Source organism: Melanerpes formicivorus, unplaced genomic scaffold (genome assembly GCF_026170545.1).
Source record: "Melanerpes formicivorus ecotype bairdi unplaced genomic scaffold, bMelFor1.0.p_v2 SCAF_17, whole genome shotgun sequence".
NCBI classification, from domain to species: Eukaryota; Metazoa; Chordata; class Aves; order Piciformes; family Picidae; genus Melanerpes; species Melanerpes formicivorus.
The window spans coordinates 10,162,185-10,181,556 of record NW_027142369.1 but is presented as its reverse complement, the minus strand read 5'-3'; the positions used below and the strand labels follow the sequence as shown (position 1 = coordinate 10,181,556).

At 40.4% G+C, this 19,372-nt stretch overlaps 1 protein-coding gene across 1 annotated transcript; it reads right to left on the bottom strand.

Annotated features, from left to right (window-relative positions):
* Window positions 1-18: 18 nt before the first annotated feature.
* On the bottom strand, window positions 19-19,095 carry LOC137446495 (axoneme-associated protein mst101(2)-like). The gene is made up of 2 exons (XM_068149163.1): window positions 18,889-19,095; window positions 19-1,527 (listed from the first exon to the last, which is right to left on the bottom strand). The coding sequence occupies exons 1-2, from the start codon at window positions 19,093-19,095 to the stop codon at window positions 19-21; spliced, it is 1,716 nt and encodes a 571-aa protein (XP_068005264.1).
* Window positions 19,096-19,372: the final 277 nt, after the last annotated feature.

The following is a 19,372-nucleotide window of genomic DNA, read 5'->3' as shown; positions in this document are numbered from 1 at the left end:
CAAATCTAGTTTAAAGCCTTATTTTTTCCGGTTCTGGCCATTTTTTTTCGGTTTTTTTTTTCCAGTTTTGGCTGGTTTTTCCCATTTTTTCCCGGTTTGGGCCGGTTCTGGCCGGAATTTTCTGGTTCTGGCCAGTTTTTTTCCGGTTTTGGCCATTTTTTTCCAGTTTTTCCCGTTTTTTCTGGTTTTGGAAGTTTTTTTTCCATTTTGGGCCGTTTTTTTCCTGTTCTGCCTGGTTTTTCCTGGTTTGGGCCGGTTCTGGCCGTTTTTTTCCGGTTTTGGCCGTTTTTTCCCAGTTTGGGCCGTTTTTTTTCCGCTTTTTTCCGGTTCTGGCCAGTTTTGACTGTTTTTTTCCAGTTTTGGCCGGTTCTGGCTGGTTTTTTCTGGTTCTGGCCGGTTTTGACCGTTTTTTTTCCGGTTTGGGCCGGTTCTGACCGGTTCTTTCCGTTTTTTTCCGGTTCTGGCTGGTTTTGACAGTTTTTTCCCGGTTCTGGCCGTTTTTTTCTGGTTTGGGCCTGTTTTGACCGTTTTTTTCCAGTTTTTCCGGTTTTGGCCAGTTCTGGCCGTGTTTTTCCGGTTCTGGCCGGTTTTGACCGTTTTTTTCCGGTTCTGGCCGTTTTTTTCTGGTTCTGGCCGGTTTTGACCGTTTTTTTCCGGTTTGGGCTGTTTCTGGCTGGTTCTTTCCGGTTCTGGCCAGTTTTGACCAGTTCTGGCCAGTTTTGACCATTTTTTTCCGGTTTTGACCGTTTTTTTCCGGTTTGGGCCGGTTCTGACCGGTTCTTTCCGTTTTTTTCCGGTTCTGGCTGGTTTTGACAGTTTTTTTTCCGGTTCTGGCCGTTTTTTTCTGGTTTGGGCCCGTTTTGACCGTTTTTTTCCAGTTCTGGCCGATTTTTTCCAGTTTTTCCAGTTTTGGCCAGTTCTGGCCGTTTTTTTCCAGTTCTGGCCGGTTTTGACCGTTTTTTTTCCAGTTCTGGCCGTTTTTTTCTGGTTCTGGCCGGTTTTGACCGTTTTTTTTCCGGTTCTGGCCGGCTCTTTCTGGTTTGGGCCGTTTTTTTCCAGTTTTGGCCATTTTTTTCCAGTTCTGGCCGGTTTTGACTGTTTTTTTTCCGTTTTTTTCCAGTTTGTGCCGGTTCTGGCCGTTTTTTTCTGGTTCTGGCCAGTTTTGACCGGTTCTGGCCGGTTCTTTCCGGTTTTGACAGGTTTCTTCCGGTTCTGGCCGTTTTTTTTCCGGTTCTGGCCGGTTTTGACCGTTTTTTTCCAGTTTGGGCCGGTTCTGGCTGGTTCTTTCCGGTTCTGGCCAGTTTTGACCAGTTCTGGCCGGTTTTGACAGTTTTTTTCTGGTTCTGGCTGGATTTTTCCGGTTCTGGCCAGTTTTTCCGGCTCCGGCCGGTTCTTTCCGGTTTTGACCGTTTTTTTCCGGTTCTGGCCATTTTTTTCTGGTTCTGGCCGTTTTTTTCTGGTTTTGACCGTTTTTTTTCCAGTTCTGGCCGTTTTTTTCCAGTTCTGGCCAGTTTTGACTGTTTTTTTCTGGTTTGGGCCGGTTTTAAAGGAATCTATTCTTCAGTATTCCTAAGGTTGGAAAGGACCTCAAAGATCACCAAGTCCAACCTGTCACCCCAGACCTCATGACTAGAGTAGGGAGGACACTACTGCCCACTGCAGGCTTTGAACTCACAACCTTCCCATTAAGGGTCTGATGCACTACCAACTGAGCCACTCTAAGTGAGTCACTTATCTTCTGGTGCCACAAATAAAATCTAGACAACAGTCTGTGTTCTCTTGCATCTTTACCATGCTGATTTCTATTTCAAGCAAACACTGCTGTCTGTTGGAAGATCATGGCATTTAGACATTTGCTGAAATGCAAGTACGAGCGCTTCATTCTATCTCTGGTTTGTGTCTGCTCACTACTGAAACTTCAGTGGATGTGAGAACTAAGGGATCTTTCTTTGGTACTTGCTGAACTGCTGTTGTTGCTGGGTAATACACTAGTCACAAATGTAAACAAGAATGCACACCAGGTCTAGTGTGCCTCAGGGAGACTCTCAAAGCCAAGACAGCAGACCTTACTTATGAATGTTATCTTTGGTATCTGCCCCTCAAGGCTGATATCTATTGTAGGAGTACCAGGAGGAATTGAGTGGATGCTGCTGGTTAATCTGCCCTCTTACAAATGTTAAACTAGATTATTTTTTTTTTTTCCTAAGTGTGTTCAGCACTGAAAGAAGAGCCTGTGATTCTTAGGCAGAAAGATTTCTATACAAAGTATTTGAGACGTTCAAAATTTTTCTGTTAATGCCTTTTTCAGTCTTGGAAGAAAGAGAAAGCCAGAACAGTGAAGGATGCTTTTGTGTAATTTACATAGTTAGTTTCTGGTTGATATTTAAAGTATTTCTTGCATGTGCATTATATAGTCTGCGTAACTTACTAGCAAATTGCATTCAGCTTCTAATTTATTAAATGGTTTCCTCTGTCAGGAGAATGTTCCCACTGTAATAGTGACACTATATACTGCAAAAAAAAATCAGGCTAAAACATCTTTGTAACTACCCAATAACATAAAAAATTGAAGATGTACAAAAGCTATCCAATTACTCAGGAAACAGCTACTCATTTTCTGCTTGAATGGGTAATCAAGGAAATATCATTTTCTTTTATATTGATCATGGTATAAGGCACAGCCTAGGAACAGGAGCATAAAATGGTCTATTACATTTTTCTTTATTAGTGTTAGAAAATAATTTTCAAAACTATTTCAGTGATTTTTTTTTTCTGGGAAGGGAACCTCCTTTCTAGATATTTTTATGACCTGTCTTCAAATTCTTAGCTGTTTGAAACTGTCTGGTGGAAGGGCATGGTCTCTCTGAGAATCATAGACTAGAATGGCTTGAGTTGGAAGGCACCTTAAAGATCATCTGGTTCTAACCCTCCTGCCATGGGCAGGCACACCTCCCACTAGAAGTTCTGTCTTTCCAAAATCAGTGGAAGTCTTGCCACTAAATTCACTAAATTAGCCTTCAAAATTCATGATAGTTCCAAAACTTCATTATTTGCATTGTGTGCCAACAATAATCAAAGAGGAGAAACCGCATCTAAATGTCCTGAGGCTGAGCTCACCAAAAAAGAAAATAAATTTTCTATCACCATAAGAAGTTTTGATTTGAAGGATGCCTATAGACTACTTCTGTGCCTCAGAGAAACTAAAGACACCCCTGCCAAGAACAGCCCTATCAGTGCTCAACCATCTTCTTTCCCTTGACTACACCCACTTGCCAAGATCCACTAGCGTTATAGGATGAGTATCTGAAGGTGGGGCACCGTTACACCACACTCCACTCACATTAGTAAAACAATCTTGGTTAAACACATCTTCCAGACCTGGGAGACACTACTAACATACATAACCAAATATAGCAAAAACATTCTTTTCCTCAGAAGTCATGATTCATAGCCTTAGGGAAACAGTTTTACCATAGTATCACAGTATCACAGACAGTATAACTAAGGTTGGAAGAGACCTCGAGGATCATCAAGACCACCCTATAAACACAGACCCCATGACTAGACCATGGCACCAAGTGCCACGTCCAATCTCCTCTGGAACGCCTCCAGGGACGGCAACTCCACCACCTCCCCGGGCAGCACATTCCAATGATGAACGACTCGCTCGGTGAAGAACTTTCTCCTCACCTCGAGTCTAAACCTCCCCTGGTGCAGCTTGAGATTGTGTCCCCTTGTTCTGGTGCTGGTTGGTTGCCTAGGAGAAGAGACCAACCCCTTCCCAGCCACAACCACCTTTCAGGTAGTTGTAGATAGCAATGAGGTCTCCCCTGAGCCTCCTCTTCTCCAGGCTAAACAATCCCAGCTCCCTCAGCCTCTCCTCATAGGGCTTGTGTTCAAGGCCTCTCACCAGCCTCGTTGCCCTTCTCTGGACATGCTCAAGTGTTTCGATGTCCTTCTTAAACTGAGGGGCCCAGAACTGGACACAGTACTCAAGGTGTGGCCTAACCAAAGCAGAGTACAGGGGCACAATAACTTCCCTGCTCCTGCTGGCCACACTATTCCTAATGCAGGCCAGGATGCCATTGGCCCTCTTAGCCACCTGGGCACACTGCTGGCTCATATTCAGGTGGCTGTCGATCAGCACCCCCAGGTCCCTCTCTGTTTGGGAGCTCTCCAGCCACTCCGACCCCAGCCTGTAGCTCTGCATGGGATTGCCATAGCCAAAGTGCAGCACTCGGCACTTGGACTTGTTGAATGCCATCCCGTTGGTCTCTGCCCATCTGTCCAGTCTGTCAAGGTCCCTCTGCAGAGCCTTTCTACCCTCTAACTGACTAACATCTGCCCCTAACTTGGGATCATCTGCAAACTTGCTGATGACTGACTCGACCCCCTCATCCAGATCATCAATGAAGATGTTAAAGAGGATGGGGCCCAGCACTGATCCCTGGGGGACGCCACTGGTGACTGGCCGCCAGCTGGATGTGGCACCATTCACCACCACTCTCTGGGCCCGGCCCTCCAGCCAGTTCCTAACCCAGCACAGAGTGTAATGGTCCAATCCACGGGCTGACAGCTTAGCCAGCAGTTTGCTGTGGGGGACGGTGTCAAAGGCCTTGCTGAAGTCCAGGTAGACCACATCCACAGGCCTCCCCACATCCACCAGACGGGTCACCTGATCATAGAAGGAGATCAGGTTGGAGAGGCAGGACCTGCCCTTCCTAAATCCATGTAGGCTGGACCTGAGCCTTTGGCCATCCTTCAGGTGCGCAGTTATTGCCGCCAGGATAATCTGCTCCATCACTTTCCCTGGCACTGAAGTCAGGCTGACCGGCCTGTAGTTTCCAGGTTCCTCCATCCAACCTCTCTTATGGATGGGGACCACACTGGCCAGCTTCCAGTCATCTGGGACCTCGCTGGTGGGCCAGGACTGGAGGAAAATGATGGAGAGCGGCTTGGCCAGCTCATCTGCCAGCTCTCTCAGCACCCTAGGGTGGATCCCATCCGGTCCCATGGACTTGTGAGTGTCCAAGTGGCTCAGCAGGTCCCGAACTAATTCCTTATGGATTACCGGGGCACTACACTGCTCCCCAACCCCATCGCCCAGCTCAGGAGGCCACTCCTCCTGAACGCCTTCTGCCTTGCTGTTAAAAATTGAGGCAAAGAAGGCATTCAGGACCTCAGCCTTTTCCTCGTCTTCAGTCACCATGTTCCCCTCCAGGTCCAATAAGGAGTGGAGGTGTAGTATGTAGTAAGACTGGACTTGCCTATTATTTCCTGAGTTGCATTTTTGTATTAAAAAACACATGTATTAGACCTAATTATCTCCTGATTCTAAATTGCACTCATTTTATTTGCTTCCAGTTTCCAATACTGTGAAAAGTGGATTAAGCTACTCGGACAATTTATACAACTGTAATTGGAAAAGCACTCTGTACATACTTTCCATGTTCTGGAATATGAGATGTTTAAGCTAGATACAAGTTTGCTTAAATGACTTCCTAAACTGTGAGTTAGTGTTTGCTGCCTCATAAGTGATCCTGAAATATTCAACATAGTTTGTAATCCGTAGGTTTCCCTCATGAAAAACCTAAGGCACGTTCCTTAATACAAATGCATCTTGGTGGACACTAAGATCTGTCAACAATGAATGAGGATCTGCCCATAACCTGTTTTTAGTTTCTTCACTTAGTAATAAATTTGAAGTTCTTTGGCACGTTTACAATTACAGTAACTGGATTTTTTTTATCCAACAGGTCATATTTCCAGAAATATCATGAAGAGCAGTGAGGCAGAGATAAGAGATATAGAACATTTTTATTCTTATAGTGACGAAGAAAAGTTTGCTCCTTAACACTCGGGACAATTTTGCATCTCTTACAACCATCACTATCCATCTGCACCTGAAGATGCACCAAACTTAATAGGGCTGTTTGAAGCATAAAATTAACTACACATACACATACATGTCTTTTCTACCTGTTTCTACATATAGTTCTGCAAGAACAAAACAAAAGACATCCACCTGTGTTCCTTTGAGGTTTTGGATCAGCGATTGGTCACTTGTGATAATTTCTTCTTTTACCTTCTCTTCAGACACAGTAGAGTCATGAAAATGTGCAGATAAATAGGGAAGAGGAGGAGGGCTTATTTCTGAGTATTGCTTGCTTTTTTAACATCCAACCTCCCAAAGGAAGGATGGCAGTGTAGGAACTCAATTAGGGAGCCAAATGCAATAAGCAAGTAAGTAAAAGGAGTGTACTTAATAAATCTCTGAATCTACATCTAGAAGAGATTAGCATTGTAATTCTAGAAGCGCTCAAAGCAAACAACCATCCCTCTTACATGTTGTACTTTAAATGCATTAAGGAAAATAAATTTTCACATTTGTAATATGTTTAGAATTAGATTTTTTAATTTGTCACACATGGAAAGAATGCAGTTATTAATGAGTGCATTACATTAAACTGGGCTACTGGACTAAATTCTACTGGGAAGTCCAAAGGCTATCATTTCACTGAATTTAAAGCATGAGAAAAATATATATAGTTCTTCACCAGTTCAAACATCATTGCAGATATTAAAAGTGTATATACTTGAGGCATCAAAAAACCCTAATTTGGTCAAAATACCTGCAACAAGGATCACAGAACTAAAAGTTGTGTGGAGTATACACCTGAAATATTTCTCTAAGATGGAAGTGCAGCAGAACTGCAGTATTTCTGCAAGAGAACTGGTCAGTAAAAGATAGTGTCAGAAAGTTAATTGGCATGTGATTAGAATTCAGAATTTCTGGAGTTAATTCTTTTCTTTAGGACTTAGCCATATTCTTCTCCAGCTTTAAACAATGAGAACAAATAGGATGGAATTAACCACTTCAACAGATCTGAAGGGAATTTTTTTTTCCAGTTTGCAGCTGTACTTCTGGAATATATTGTTTTTCTTCCTCTGTAAGGAATTCAAATTCAGCAGCAATAGGAATAAACGTCACTGACTCCCTGGAAGTTTTAAAGAAAGCTGTCAGACTTTGCGAAGACATTCATGTGGACCATAAGATGGCTGCTGGTAGTACCTGCAATTTGAGGTCTCTCTCAAAAATTAGACCTGGGCAGTCAGACTGAAGGAAAAGTTTAGCAAAAAAAGGTGCCCCAATTACTTAATTTGATAGGTTTTGAGTTCCCTTCCCTGTGTTTTATTTCCTAAAATACTTCCTCTGACAGGATCCACAACTATACCTAATTATTTTATTAAATCTTTTCGGCAGATTTACTTTTTTGACCATGCTCACAAGATTTTAAGTCACCCATATGCTGTGAGTAGGATGCATGTTAGAAAGGTCTCATAGCAATGGGTGTTGGTATGGAAGAGTTGTAAGATGAACTGGGGCAGAACTGTGAGACTCATTTGAGATAAACATAATTATAGAGACATTCTAATAATCCTGCTCATAAGGTGTGCATATTTGCTGAACCTTTGGTCAGTCTTTATCTCTCTACATACCATTGGAAAAAAAAATATCTGTTTTTGTCTTTAGACTAAAACATCCATGGTATTTTGAATATCTGCAGTCTCAATATAAATAAAGGGCAATGAGAAAGGGAGTTTCTCTGTGATTTCCAAATACATCCAAAGCCAGATGTAGAATCCAGTCTTATATCCTGACCACTTGAAATTAATGTGCATATCACCCCAGTTCTGATTTTACTGAACATATTTCCTGCTTTTTAAAAATTTTCTTCTGCAATGCATGGTATCACTCTTTGTGACAAAAATCATTCATTCAAATTGCTGAAGAAGTCTCTTAAAAGAAGTCTCTTAAAAACTCTTTAAGCTACCATCATATGAACAGAATCAACTTGCATTAGCTAGAGCATCCAAAAACTGTTTAATAAGCTTTTAAAGAGTCTCTTAAGGGACTTTAATGATTTACTTTAACAGCAATACAGAGTACCTGGCTCTTTTTTTCCCCTCATCTTGCTATTTCTTCAAGTGCTCTTTCGGCTGAGCGCAGCTCATTAGTGACTGCTTCCAGCATATGCTGTCTTCATTTTTCTGATTTTGAGCAGAAAAGTAGAAAAATATAAATAAATCACTATTGGATGTAAAAAGGAAAATTAAAGATTATTCTAAATAAATTCATTGGAGAAATATCTGCTATAAGATTGGCTGTACCAAAACCAATTCTTTCTCCTTTCTGATCTCTTCTCTGCTTGCTTAGCTCAGGAGAGATTAACCTGCTTTTCATCTGACCTTGGCTTGGCTGCGTTGGCTGAGTGTAGTTTTGCTTGTAAATACAGCTTTCATTCGTTTCCAACTGAGTTGGTGTGGCAAAGTTAATGCTGGGGGGGAAATTTCAATCCACCACATTACAAAAATAATATACTCCACAGAGCAGCAAAAGGAACAGAGAAGGCAAATGCAGGCAGAAGGACCCCAAAATCAACATAAATACTATGTGTATTTACTACTTATCTTCTCATGGACCCAAGTGTAACACTCTAGAAGAAATGGATGTACGTAATTGCATGAAGCCTCAGAGGAAGTAATAGGCAAGAGAAATGAGAAGAGTCATGAACAAGAATGAAAAAAAAAAAAAAAGCATTAAGGGGAAAAATGTAGTGAAAAGAAAGTGTAACAGAGTTCCTGGTTCATTTGCTCACTGAGCTCTTTTTTTTTGCCTCATCAAAATCTGCCACTTCTCCCTGGAAGTGTTGAGTGTTTTAAAACCCCAGTGGAATTTCAGAGTTGGCAGTGCCTTAAGAGCTGGTCCCCTCCTGCTTTATACCCAGTGCTGCTGCCTCACCAAGACTAAGTGTAAATTAGTCACTGGGATGTCAGAGCTGCTAGTGCCAGAAGTAGACAGTGGCTTTAACAAGATCAAATATTCTTTCCTTTGAATCTTACTCTCCCTGTATGCAAACTCTTCTCCTCAAGTTTTCTTTTCCAAATGTTTTAAATTTTTGAAGCTTTACAAGTCGTCCTCAGAGCCTTGTGGTAGGGGATCTCAATACTATTCTAGACAACAGGTTAGTGATGGAATTATTTTAGAATAACTGAATCATTTAGGTCACCTGGTTCAACTCACTCCCCAAAGCAGTTACCTTAGGTTGCTCAAGGCAAGTTCCAAGTATCTCTAAGGCTCAGAACTCCTCTGGGCTGCTTGTAACAGTGCTGGTTCAGTCTCATGATGAAGACTTTTTCTCCTTATATCTGACTGGAATTTTCCTTGCTGAAAATAGTTTCTGTTGCTTCTTGTCCTTTCATACTTCACATGAACAAAGAAGTCTGGTTGTGTTTTCTAGTGAGCATTTATAGAGGTGTTTGAATTAATTCGATCATTCCTTTCTCTTCTTCACCCTGAAAAAAACCTGCTCACTCAACTTCTTGTGCATCATTTGCTCCATCCTTCTAATCATCTTGGTGGCCATTTGCTGGGCTTGGTGAATGGTGGCTAGAGCGTAGCTACAGTTCAATAGTTCTTGCTGGCCCTGGGCACACTTGTTCCTTCATGGCATCTCTCTCTCAGGCTGTTTACTAATAAGAACATTTATATACTATCTTCCTTGTAAACAAATTCACACAGGAAGAGTGGAGGGCAGCAAGAGGAAGCTTTTTGCCACCACAGATACTTTCAAGAGGGTAGTGCAGAGGATGCTCTGCAGAAGGCTATGCCCATGTGTGGCTGCATCCAGGTTTTGTTTACAAAACTAGACAGTTCAATGACCAAGAGACTGCCACACATGCCAGTTAACTAATAACACCCCATGTGAGACCATATTTCATCAGGCAATTTGGTAGCCATTTGCTCCCAGACTCTCAATTAACAGCAAAGTGAGAATGCTGCCCTGCAAAAACACTGGATAAAGGAGCTGTGTTCTGCCTTTATTAATCTACATTTGCAGTGTGGGGACGTGAGGCTCCAGAGTGCCCCTGTATTGCTTTATATAAGGCTGCTCTCTGAAATGCAGGCAAACAGTAAGGAAAAGAAAACCATTCATAATGTTTCAGCCTACGTGTCCAATGTTAGACAGTATTCCCAGTATCTTCCTGGTTGCCAGCAACTAACATTGTAAGTGCTGAAGACTGTGTTATTATTTTTCATTAAGTGGCAGCAGATGCTATGCTAATTTGAGGAGGAGTGCTTTTTATTTTAAAAATTTCACAGAAAAGTGGACATGGGTTTGTTTTCAATTTGAAATTTTTGAGAACAAGAGTAAATGCAATAGATTAAATGGCAAAAATATAGCTAAATGTCTCACTACCTTTAGTATATTTTCATCAAAATTATTTTGCATAATTATTCATCTGTCTCTTTTATAATACAATGGGGAAGAGGAGGAAAAAGCCCTCCAGAAAATCCTTGAGAAAAATGTTATTTAAGTACTTTCAGAAACAATATGATTAATGAAGAGATCTTTTCATAATCTGAGAGAAGTAAAATCAATAACATTTCACCAACTGTGAACTTTATTATTCTAGTCACAAAGTAAAATAAATTTTACAAAGGTACTTGTAATTTAAAGCAAAGTGATTCCACTACATGCTTGTATATATCTGTTCCTTTATGTAAGGACTCTAAGAGCAGTATCTGTACTGATACTATGATCATGTTCCACAAATTGGTTTTGGTCCAAAACTACAAGTAAAGTGAATAAGCATTTCTTTGAGGATTGTGGAAGAAAGCAACAGAATGGAAAGGCTGATGGTAGGAAGGGAGAGATAGGAAATTTCCTGACTTCTAGGAAGAATCAAGAAGACATAATTGTTACCTGTGAAAGCACAAAATGAGGAAAGAAGACAATGTCCATGACCAAAAGTAACATATTCGCACTTGAGCTTGTGGTGCACCTTCCTACTACATTGGCCATAGTGATTACCATTCTTTCTCATGAAGCAGGCTCATTGCTTATACCATGTCTGGTATAAGGCTGGGAAAAGGAGTAAGCATCCTTCCAGCCAGAAAACCTCCAGTGCCCTGGAAACAAGACTAGAGTAAGGGTTAACATCCCTCCATGTCCTCATCTCCCAGGAATATGAGTGCCTCTGAGACTGGTCTTTGTCATCAGGACAAAGCAGCTTCTTTGTGCAACAAATTTAGGGAGTAATTACAAAGCTTGCAACAACTAGATCTTTTCCAACCTTATTGATCTGATGATTCTATGATTCTACAAACTATCCTTGCAAATGGTGGGCACGGCAGAAGGACCTGCCAAGAAGTGGTGGTATAGCCATGTGGGACAGCTCCTATCAAAACACTGTGTGGATATCAAAGGCAAGGAACACAACGGACACCGCTGGCTTGAACTTTTTGGCTCTGTGAATCCTTAGCCAGGTTTGGCCTCAATTATGGAAGAGTGTAGAAAGGGATTCTATAGTTCTCTAGATTGAGCTCCTTTCGGGGCAGATGCAAAAAAATACTTGCACTCAGAAAAGCACTCTTGCATCTCTGTCTGCTGGAAGTGAAAAGAGAACATCATTAAAACCATGTCTCTTCCTGTAATACAGGTAACTTGCACAAAAATATTTGGCAGAGGCTCTAAATGTCTGGAAATTTTATATTAAGATCTTGCTACAAATTACAGTCATTTGGGGGTTTTGTGCTATTTCTAAAGTACAGAGAGTGGAAGTATATGTCCCAGTAACATTGATTTATTGTAATATTTTAGCAAGTGCTTTCAGGGAAAATTAATCTATTTTACATTTTCTTCACAATCCATAAAGCGAAATGAATTAATTTAGCCCATTGTCACTCTGAGTTATTCCAGTAACTAACAGGGCAGACGTTTGAGGACTAAGCATTTTTCAGTGGAATCACATATCACACAGGATATATTGCTTTCAAATTTATCAGAAAAGCTGAAAAGCAGCAAGGATATCTGACACTGCTATATAAAGTCATTATGCTTAATGCAGATTTCACATGTGAAGAAAAGTGCAAACAGGACTGCTGTAGCAGGTGTAAGGGGAAGCCTGAAAAGGAAGAAAGCTTCACTCAAGTAAACCTCACATACTCTACTCAAATTCACCCACTAGTTTTTTCTCAAAAGCACTGGGCTAAAATGTAGTCTAAAGCTGCCTAAAAGCTTGTGGATTTTCATGAAGCAAAGCAGAAAACAGAAACAAAGACTTTTTTTAGAAGAACATACTTGTATGCTGTGTTTTGTCAATTGATGTAACTGCAGCACTTCAAATCCTGCTGCTGGAAATAATTTATACTGCAGAATTGCAGAAAAGTGACACATCCAGTGTTCAAATGGAAGATACCAAGTTCTATGTTTGAGGATTTGCTATAAATCTGAAAGGAAATGGCAGTTTAAATTAGACAGATCTGTCTTGCACATTTCTGGAATCTTTATTGCTACAGACTTTTTTGGTTGGTTGGTTGCTTTTGTCTCAATTGCTGATGCAGCTGTTGCTCATGAGTTCGATCAATCAAGGTAGGCTCTGGGCAGTTTTAGTCCTGTCCTTGGAGACAAAAAGAGTTTACCTTAAAGCTGTTTTTTCCTCTTCATGTAGATGTTTGTGGAATTATACCCTGGCAAATATTTTATCCCTCTCTAGGAAAATATTATTGTTCCTTTCAGTAGTTTGCATGGTCAGTACAGCCTCCTCTCTGTCAACACTACCAAATTACATCAAGGCACTGCTTTCTTAGGCTATGAAGATAGTCACAATCAACTGACACCAACTTCATTCAGAAAAATGGCAATCCTTTTCTCCTCCTTATTAAAAAGCGTATGTTACTGACGTTTTCTAGAAGGAAGATTGTGACTTTGTTCTTTTTTTTTTTTTTTTTTTTTTTTGCTAAATCTTTTTGATGGCTCCTAAATACTCCAGCATTCCCACAATGCAATTTTCCTAAGAAGGTACTCCCTCTTCTTGCAAGTTGTAAATCTCCAAAAGGCATAAAACTTCATTTATATTTCACTATTATCTGATTTTGATTTACAGGAAAAACCCAGGACGTTTTGCTCGTGCTTGAGAAAAGGATACCATGTGTACTTTCTGCTCTTCACTGCACAATTACTTTCAGAATCCTCCTGCATCACCCAGTATCCCCACAACTTTTTATAAGGAAGCAATCTGGGCACTAAAGCCCAGCAACAAGGGAAAGTGACCTACCATTGAACTTGAGCAAAGCACTTCCTTGCACATCAACTGGTAGCAGCTCAAGGTACCATAAATTAATTTTCTTTTTCTCACAAGGTAAAAAGGGCATCTGACTTTCCTTTTTTGCTAAATAACATGGCTCTTCACAATGATGCCAGCCAACTGATCGTTATCAGGAGAGGTAACTAAGCAGAATTTCCTGTCTTTTCTTGTTCAATGAAGCCAGCGGCTGCCTCTTCCCTTTACTGTGTTTCTCAAAGTCTTTAGCTTCTCTACTAATTTTAAATTTAATTTCCTGAGCAGTCAGTGCCTTTTCAAAAGTGCAGTGCCGGCCTCTTCCAGCCAATGTCCTTCCAAGGCATTGTGAATCATATAGTTAAAAAAGGCAGATGCCCAAATAAAGTACTACATTTTGCTGTCCCACTTATGAAAGTAATACTGAAGAGTATATAGTGCAATATGGGAACATCAGTGTCATTCTACAGCAAACACCTTTCATTATTTACACAAACCTTTAATGTACCTGTGGATATATCAAGTGGATGGCAAGTCAACAAAGGAGTTATTTTGCACCTCAGAGATGCCATTGATTACTCTGTCCTGGAGGAGCTGGCAAGAATGTTTCTTCCAGGGACATTTCATAGAATACCAGATTGGAAATTGCAGCACAGGAACATGTTGATTAGAATGAGAAATCCAAGTACATAACACTTCAAACAGAGCACAGCACAGGGTCTCCCTAGAACCTTTTCATTCAGCACAAAAATATGTACCATGGATTCTCTGCCAGCGGTGTTCTAACACTGTATTTTTAGATAGAGTCCACCTCAAGAAGGAATGGAGAAGGATAGACTGCTCCAAATTTATTTTACTGGTTTCTTTTAGAGGAGCTGCCGACTCCTGTCACATGCACTGAGGTCTTGATCCTAGGCACAGCACGTCTGCTATTATACGGCATGTACCAAAAGATCTGGTATGCTAGCCCACAGATACATACACTTGCACTCTTTTAGAAAGCACTGCTCTCAGGTGGGAGTTGGTACTAATAGTTGAGAGATGATTAGGAGCATCTTTTTACTTTTCCATTCATCTCTTACTGGCTATGGATATGTTTATTGAGTGTCAGTACCAAGCTGGAACTTAAGATTTTAAGTTCATCTGTGATTTTATGTGAACATCACTCACAGTCTGGTATCACAACTTACCTCCTTAATAACTAAGCTGCTAGACTTCATAACCACACAACAGGGAGTGCAGGCTCAGTCTTTGGCACCCTGAAGGACTGAAAGTCCGTTGCATCCAATGATACAGAAATAGGCTCCACACATGCCAGAGTTTCTGAGCTGGGCACAAAAGCTGCCTTAACATCTCCTATGAAATCAGTGCTGGTGGATCTGCCCAGAGACAGAAAACAGCAAGTGCCCCCTCCAGAAAGAGTTTTATAACAAACAGAAGATTCTTCCTTTAGCAACACACAAGAACATAGCTGTGAAAACTGTACCATGGCGAGTCACTGCAATGATTCCTCTCACAATCTCTGTAAATAAAGAGGGAGCTGAATGCTCTCACCTTTATTAGTAGAAATCCCAGCAGATCCTCTTGCTATTAACTTTATATAAAAGAATAACCTGTCTCTAGCCTTTCAGATTCTTCTCTAGGCTGTTACTGCTCTTCATTCTCTCCCTCTATACACAGAATAAATTATAAATGAGCACTCTTCAAGACAAAATTGGCTGAAAATTATGTCTAGGGATAAGCAAATACCTAGAAAGTTAAGACTGTACGTATTTCTTGGATATTTCTTGGCTTCTCAGGGGGAAGAAAGCTGGTTTAAGTTAGGAAAACTTTTCAAGAAGTACTTTTATTTTATAACAGGCTGCAGCACAATCTGGTGTGAGGGCTACAGCGTATTTCCAGCTAGATTTTCACAAAGACAATGAATGATTTTATACACTGGTTGCAGGACTATATACGACAGTCTGTAATAGTTACTTTTCCAATTAAAATATTTTAAAATGCATGCTAAGACAGCTTTAGTATTGTGCCCAGATTTTAGCATTGGTTTTCAAATTGCATCTCCTTAGATGAAGCAGTACATTACATTGTCCCCACAGTGCTCTCTCAGTCACTAGTACTAGTAGTGAGAGGCAACCCATTGATATTTTGATAGCAATCAACACCAAAAATTATGAGGTATCCGTACTCTGTTGGTATTTTAAAGAGTATTCTTATATACCACAGCCCAATTATGTGTGACAGTTCCAAAACTCACTAATTTTAAAAATCATTTCTGTACTGGCTAAAGTATAGTGGCTAAGGATTTGTTAACAAAACTCAGACGTTCAGTGCCTTTCCAACACTCCCTAAATATATTCCGGAATATATCATATTATTTCAGAGCACAATACAAATGTAAGTTAGTAACTGCCTAGTGCTACAAAATCATTGCCCGGGTTTTGGCTCAGGTTAAAGAACTTTTAATTGGAATAAAGCTGATTTAGCTTGCTCACACTTATCTCCTCCTTTTGGTGTAAGGAATCCACAAGAGACATCACAGTAAAACCAGAGAAGTAAAACTTATTGGTGTGTTGCTCTCCCAAGCGGAAAAGTAGCACAGATTAGCAATAACCGTCATGAGGAACTGTGTCTCTTTGGCTCCTTTGTCCTCTGACCTCTGCCCCTTGCCAGGTTCTCTTCTACTGAAACTGAGGACTTCATCCCTGGATTTATAGCCTACAAAGCTGTGCTTTGCTTAATTAGAACCCTCAGGTTCAAATAAACAGAACAAAGTACTTATTCTTTCAGCGTAGTGTCATTTTTGCTGAGGCTGTTAGCAATTCTTGTGGGATCTGCCTGGCAGTTATCATAAAAAATTGGCTGTGAACCATTCCCTATGTAATTTTGGGGGGGCAAAAATCTCCCTGTATTACAATGTTGTATTTTTCAATGTCATGCTGAAAGCTCCCTTGCTCTCCCTCACACACACATATATATATTCTAATTGCTTGTAAATATGAAAAACACTGAAATAGGAAAATGGAGGTAGTTGTTTGGTGGTCAGGAAGGTCTTCAAATATAACATTCTGTTATAATCTATGTAGTTCAAATTTCTTATTAAGCAGCCTAGTACATAACAACATCCTTGAGAACAAGCAGGAGAGGAATAAGAATGATATTTGATTTTACTTGACATGCTAAAAGTGCATTTACTTTGTGATCCACAAAAGGTCAGGAACATTTTGTTATTTCAAGAAATTGCATCAATTACAAGCTGTCCAACCTCTCCCTGCAAAAGCAGCATGTGCATGAGTTACCTGCAGCCTACAGGCTTTGTTCCTTGCTTTCATGTGGGTTTTACCTTTGGGGGAAAAACTTGCCTCTAGATAGGCTCAAAACAATTAACTAAATACTGTTAAAGATAGAATGCAACAGCTTACTGAAGAAACAGCTGAAGAAAAACAGATTGCACTTTTAAGTACCTGGATCCAGATACAGGAAAAAGGGGGTTACAGTTTCACACAAAATCTGAACTTAGATTACTGATTGCTAGGAGTCATATCAGGGAAGGGTCACTCCATACATGACCATTTCCTTATACTTTTCCCTGGACATCAATTATTGACCAGTGTTCTAAGCAGAACTTTGTTCTAAAGTGTGTATTAATTTGTAGGTGTTATGAATCACAAGTTATGTTTTTTAATACACTTTCCATACAAAGGAATGGTCTGCATTTCTAAGGAGAAGAAGTTCACTTGTGGAAGAAGTAGAAAGCTGTCGTAGTTGGACCAGGACTGCTCAGAAATGCAGTTTTGCTGATATTCAGAGATTTTGCAGTTCATAATCAAAGTTGAAATCAGGTGAGTTCTGATGTTTGCTGCAGTATCAGTACCTATAGCTGCAGCCACTGAAGTTCTGTCTGCACCTTAGGGTTATGTTTTTTCTCTGCCCATGACTAAGATAATTTATATATTTCTTTTAATTACTTCAGAAACGGCTACACCTCCATTTTACATGAAAGACATCTGAACAATTTCCCCAGAAGTATAACACTCCATCATACTGATAATATTCCCTTCAGATTTTACAGTATTGCCCAACAAAAGCAAGAAGTTATGCCTGAATTTTCCACTGTAAAACAATTCAGGTCCAGAAAAATATTTAGCCAAATTGCATAGAAAACCAAAAGTGTTCTTTGCAACTCACTCCAAGCAAATACATGATTTAGCCACAGATTTGTTAGCACATATTAAAATTCAATGTAATGGAATACCATTAAGGAAAGGATGCAATATAAGGCAAATAAGTGATTATCACACAGTTTTAGAGACTTAGAATAATACATTAATATCATTACAGTTAGTTTCTCTTTTTCAAGCATCATATTATTAGCTTTATTATTAGAGAAGTGCAGTTTTCCAAAGTAAAATTTGCTTCTTACTAATAATTTTAACCTATAATAATAATAATAATATGGCAGCTGTAAGGAGTTTCTCTAAGTACGTGAAAGGATTTTAAAACACCATAAAATGTTCCTATTCTCCTGACAACGTTACACAGACTGGTCCTCATGCTTGTATAGGTGATATCTGCAATTTCCTACGTCCGTGCAACCAACAAGAACTCCAGTGATGTGGTTTCTGGCTGTTGCTCCGGTTCTCATGGAAACAGGTGTCAGGAGTAGGTACATTAAACTAATCAGATTTTCATTAAACATAAAAATCCTTTGAGAAACCATGATTAGGTATAGGCATGAGTGTTGTTCCCCCCCCCCCCCCCCCCCCTTCTTTTCTTTAAATATGACCTTTGATAGATGTTTTCCCTACAATCAATTACTTGCTATTCTTATGGTACAAGCATTGGAGTGAAACCTAATGGGTTCCAATCTGGACAATATTTGCAGTGCTCAGTACAGTCTCTAGGTAACAAAGCATCAGCTCTTGCCATATCTATTTTATAACTGATGTAGTATGAACCTCCTAGCATTACAGCAATTATTTTGAAATTTTAATCTATTTCAGCACATTACTGAATCTAAAATCCAGTGAGTCACTACCAGTTATTTCCTGGCTGCTTTTTAGGATAAAGTTGACCAGTATCACATCATAACAGAGTGGCTTTCATCATTTACTAAGTACTGAAAATCATTGCTACTCAAGTCTGGCTGAGTCACAGCAGCCTTAGCTTGTCTGGTAACATCCTTCAGGAAGTAATTCCCAGTGCAAAGGTGAGCAGCTGCAGATGACCCATGATCTTTTTGGTATGGAAAGCAGTATTGGTCTCTGGTCACTCTCAGCTCCTGGCTCACCTTCTTTAGAAAATAACTAGCCTTTGCTGCTCTCACTGACAATTATTTTACAACTTAAAAAAACAAAACAAAAAACCCACACAAACCAACCAAACACCACCACCACCCCCCAGTCTTCACTTTCCTTCTGCTTTATTTTCCCATAATAAAATAATTAATAAAATTGCAGGATTTTGTTTGCCTTGTTAATAATAACATGGGCAACACATATGAGATCATCTTACAACACAGGATATTGACTTTTGATGAATCTATGTACTCTGATTGTCAGACTTAAGCACAAACCGAGTGGTCATAAGGAATGAATTAATTTGTAGTCAGTAGAACTGTGGCAGGCACGTGAGTTATTTCACTAGCTGTACAGTGTAGATGCCTGCATTAAAGTATCATTTTTCTTTAACAAATAAGATAAATACGCTTAGCTTTTGGAGCATAAATCCCTAAAGCTAGCTCAGCGCCACAAGCAGCCTTACACCATCTTTTCCCGTTCGGGGTCCATAAAGGATGCATGGCGTGGTCCTCTTTTCTGTTACAAGGGCCCCCTCTAGTGGCAAATGTGTGAATAACAGCTGCGCGAATGAAGGGTCTACCTTGGGTCCAATCTCCCGGATTCTGGCATGGAAGAGTTCCACAAGTACCAGGTAGAACAAAGGAGATTCCACCTCAACACGAGGAGACATTTCTTTGCGGTGAGGATGATGGAGCACTGGTACAGGCTGCCCAGAGAGATTGTGGAGTCTCCTTCTTTGGAGACTTTCAAAACCCACCCAGATGCATTCCTGTGCAGCTTGCCCTATGTGATCCTACTTTGGCAGGGGAGTTTGGACTCGATGATCTCTGGAGGTCCCTTCCAACCCCTAATATTCTGTGATCTTGTGAAAATGCAATACTGAAATATTCAGATGGAAACGTGTGTAACAACGTTCAGTTTTACCACTCTAGGAGTTCTGAGGTGAA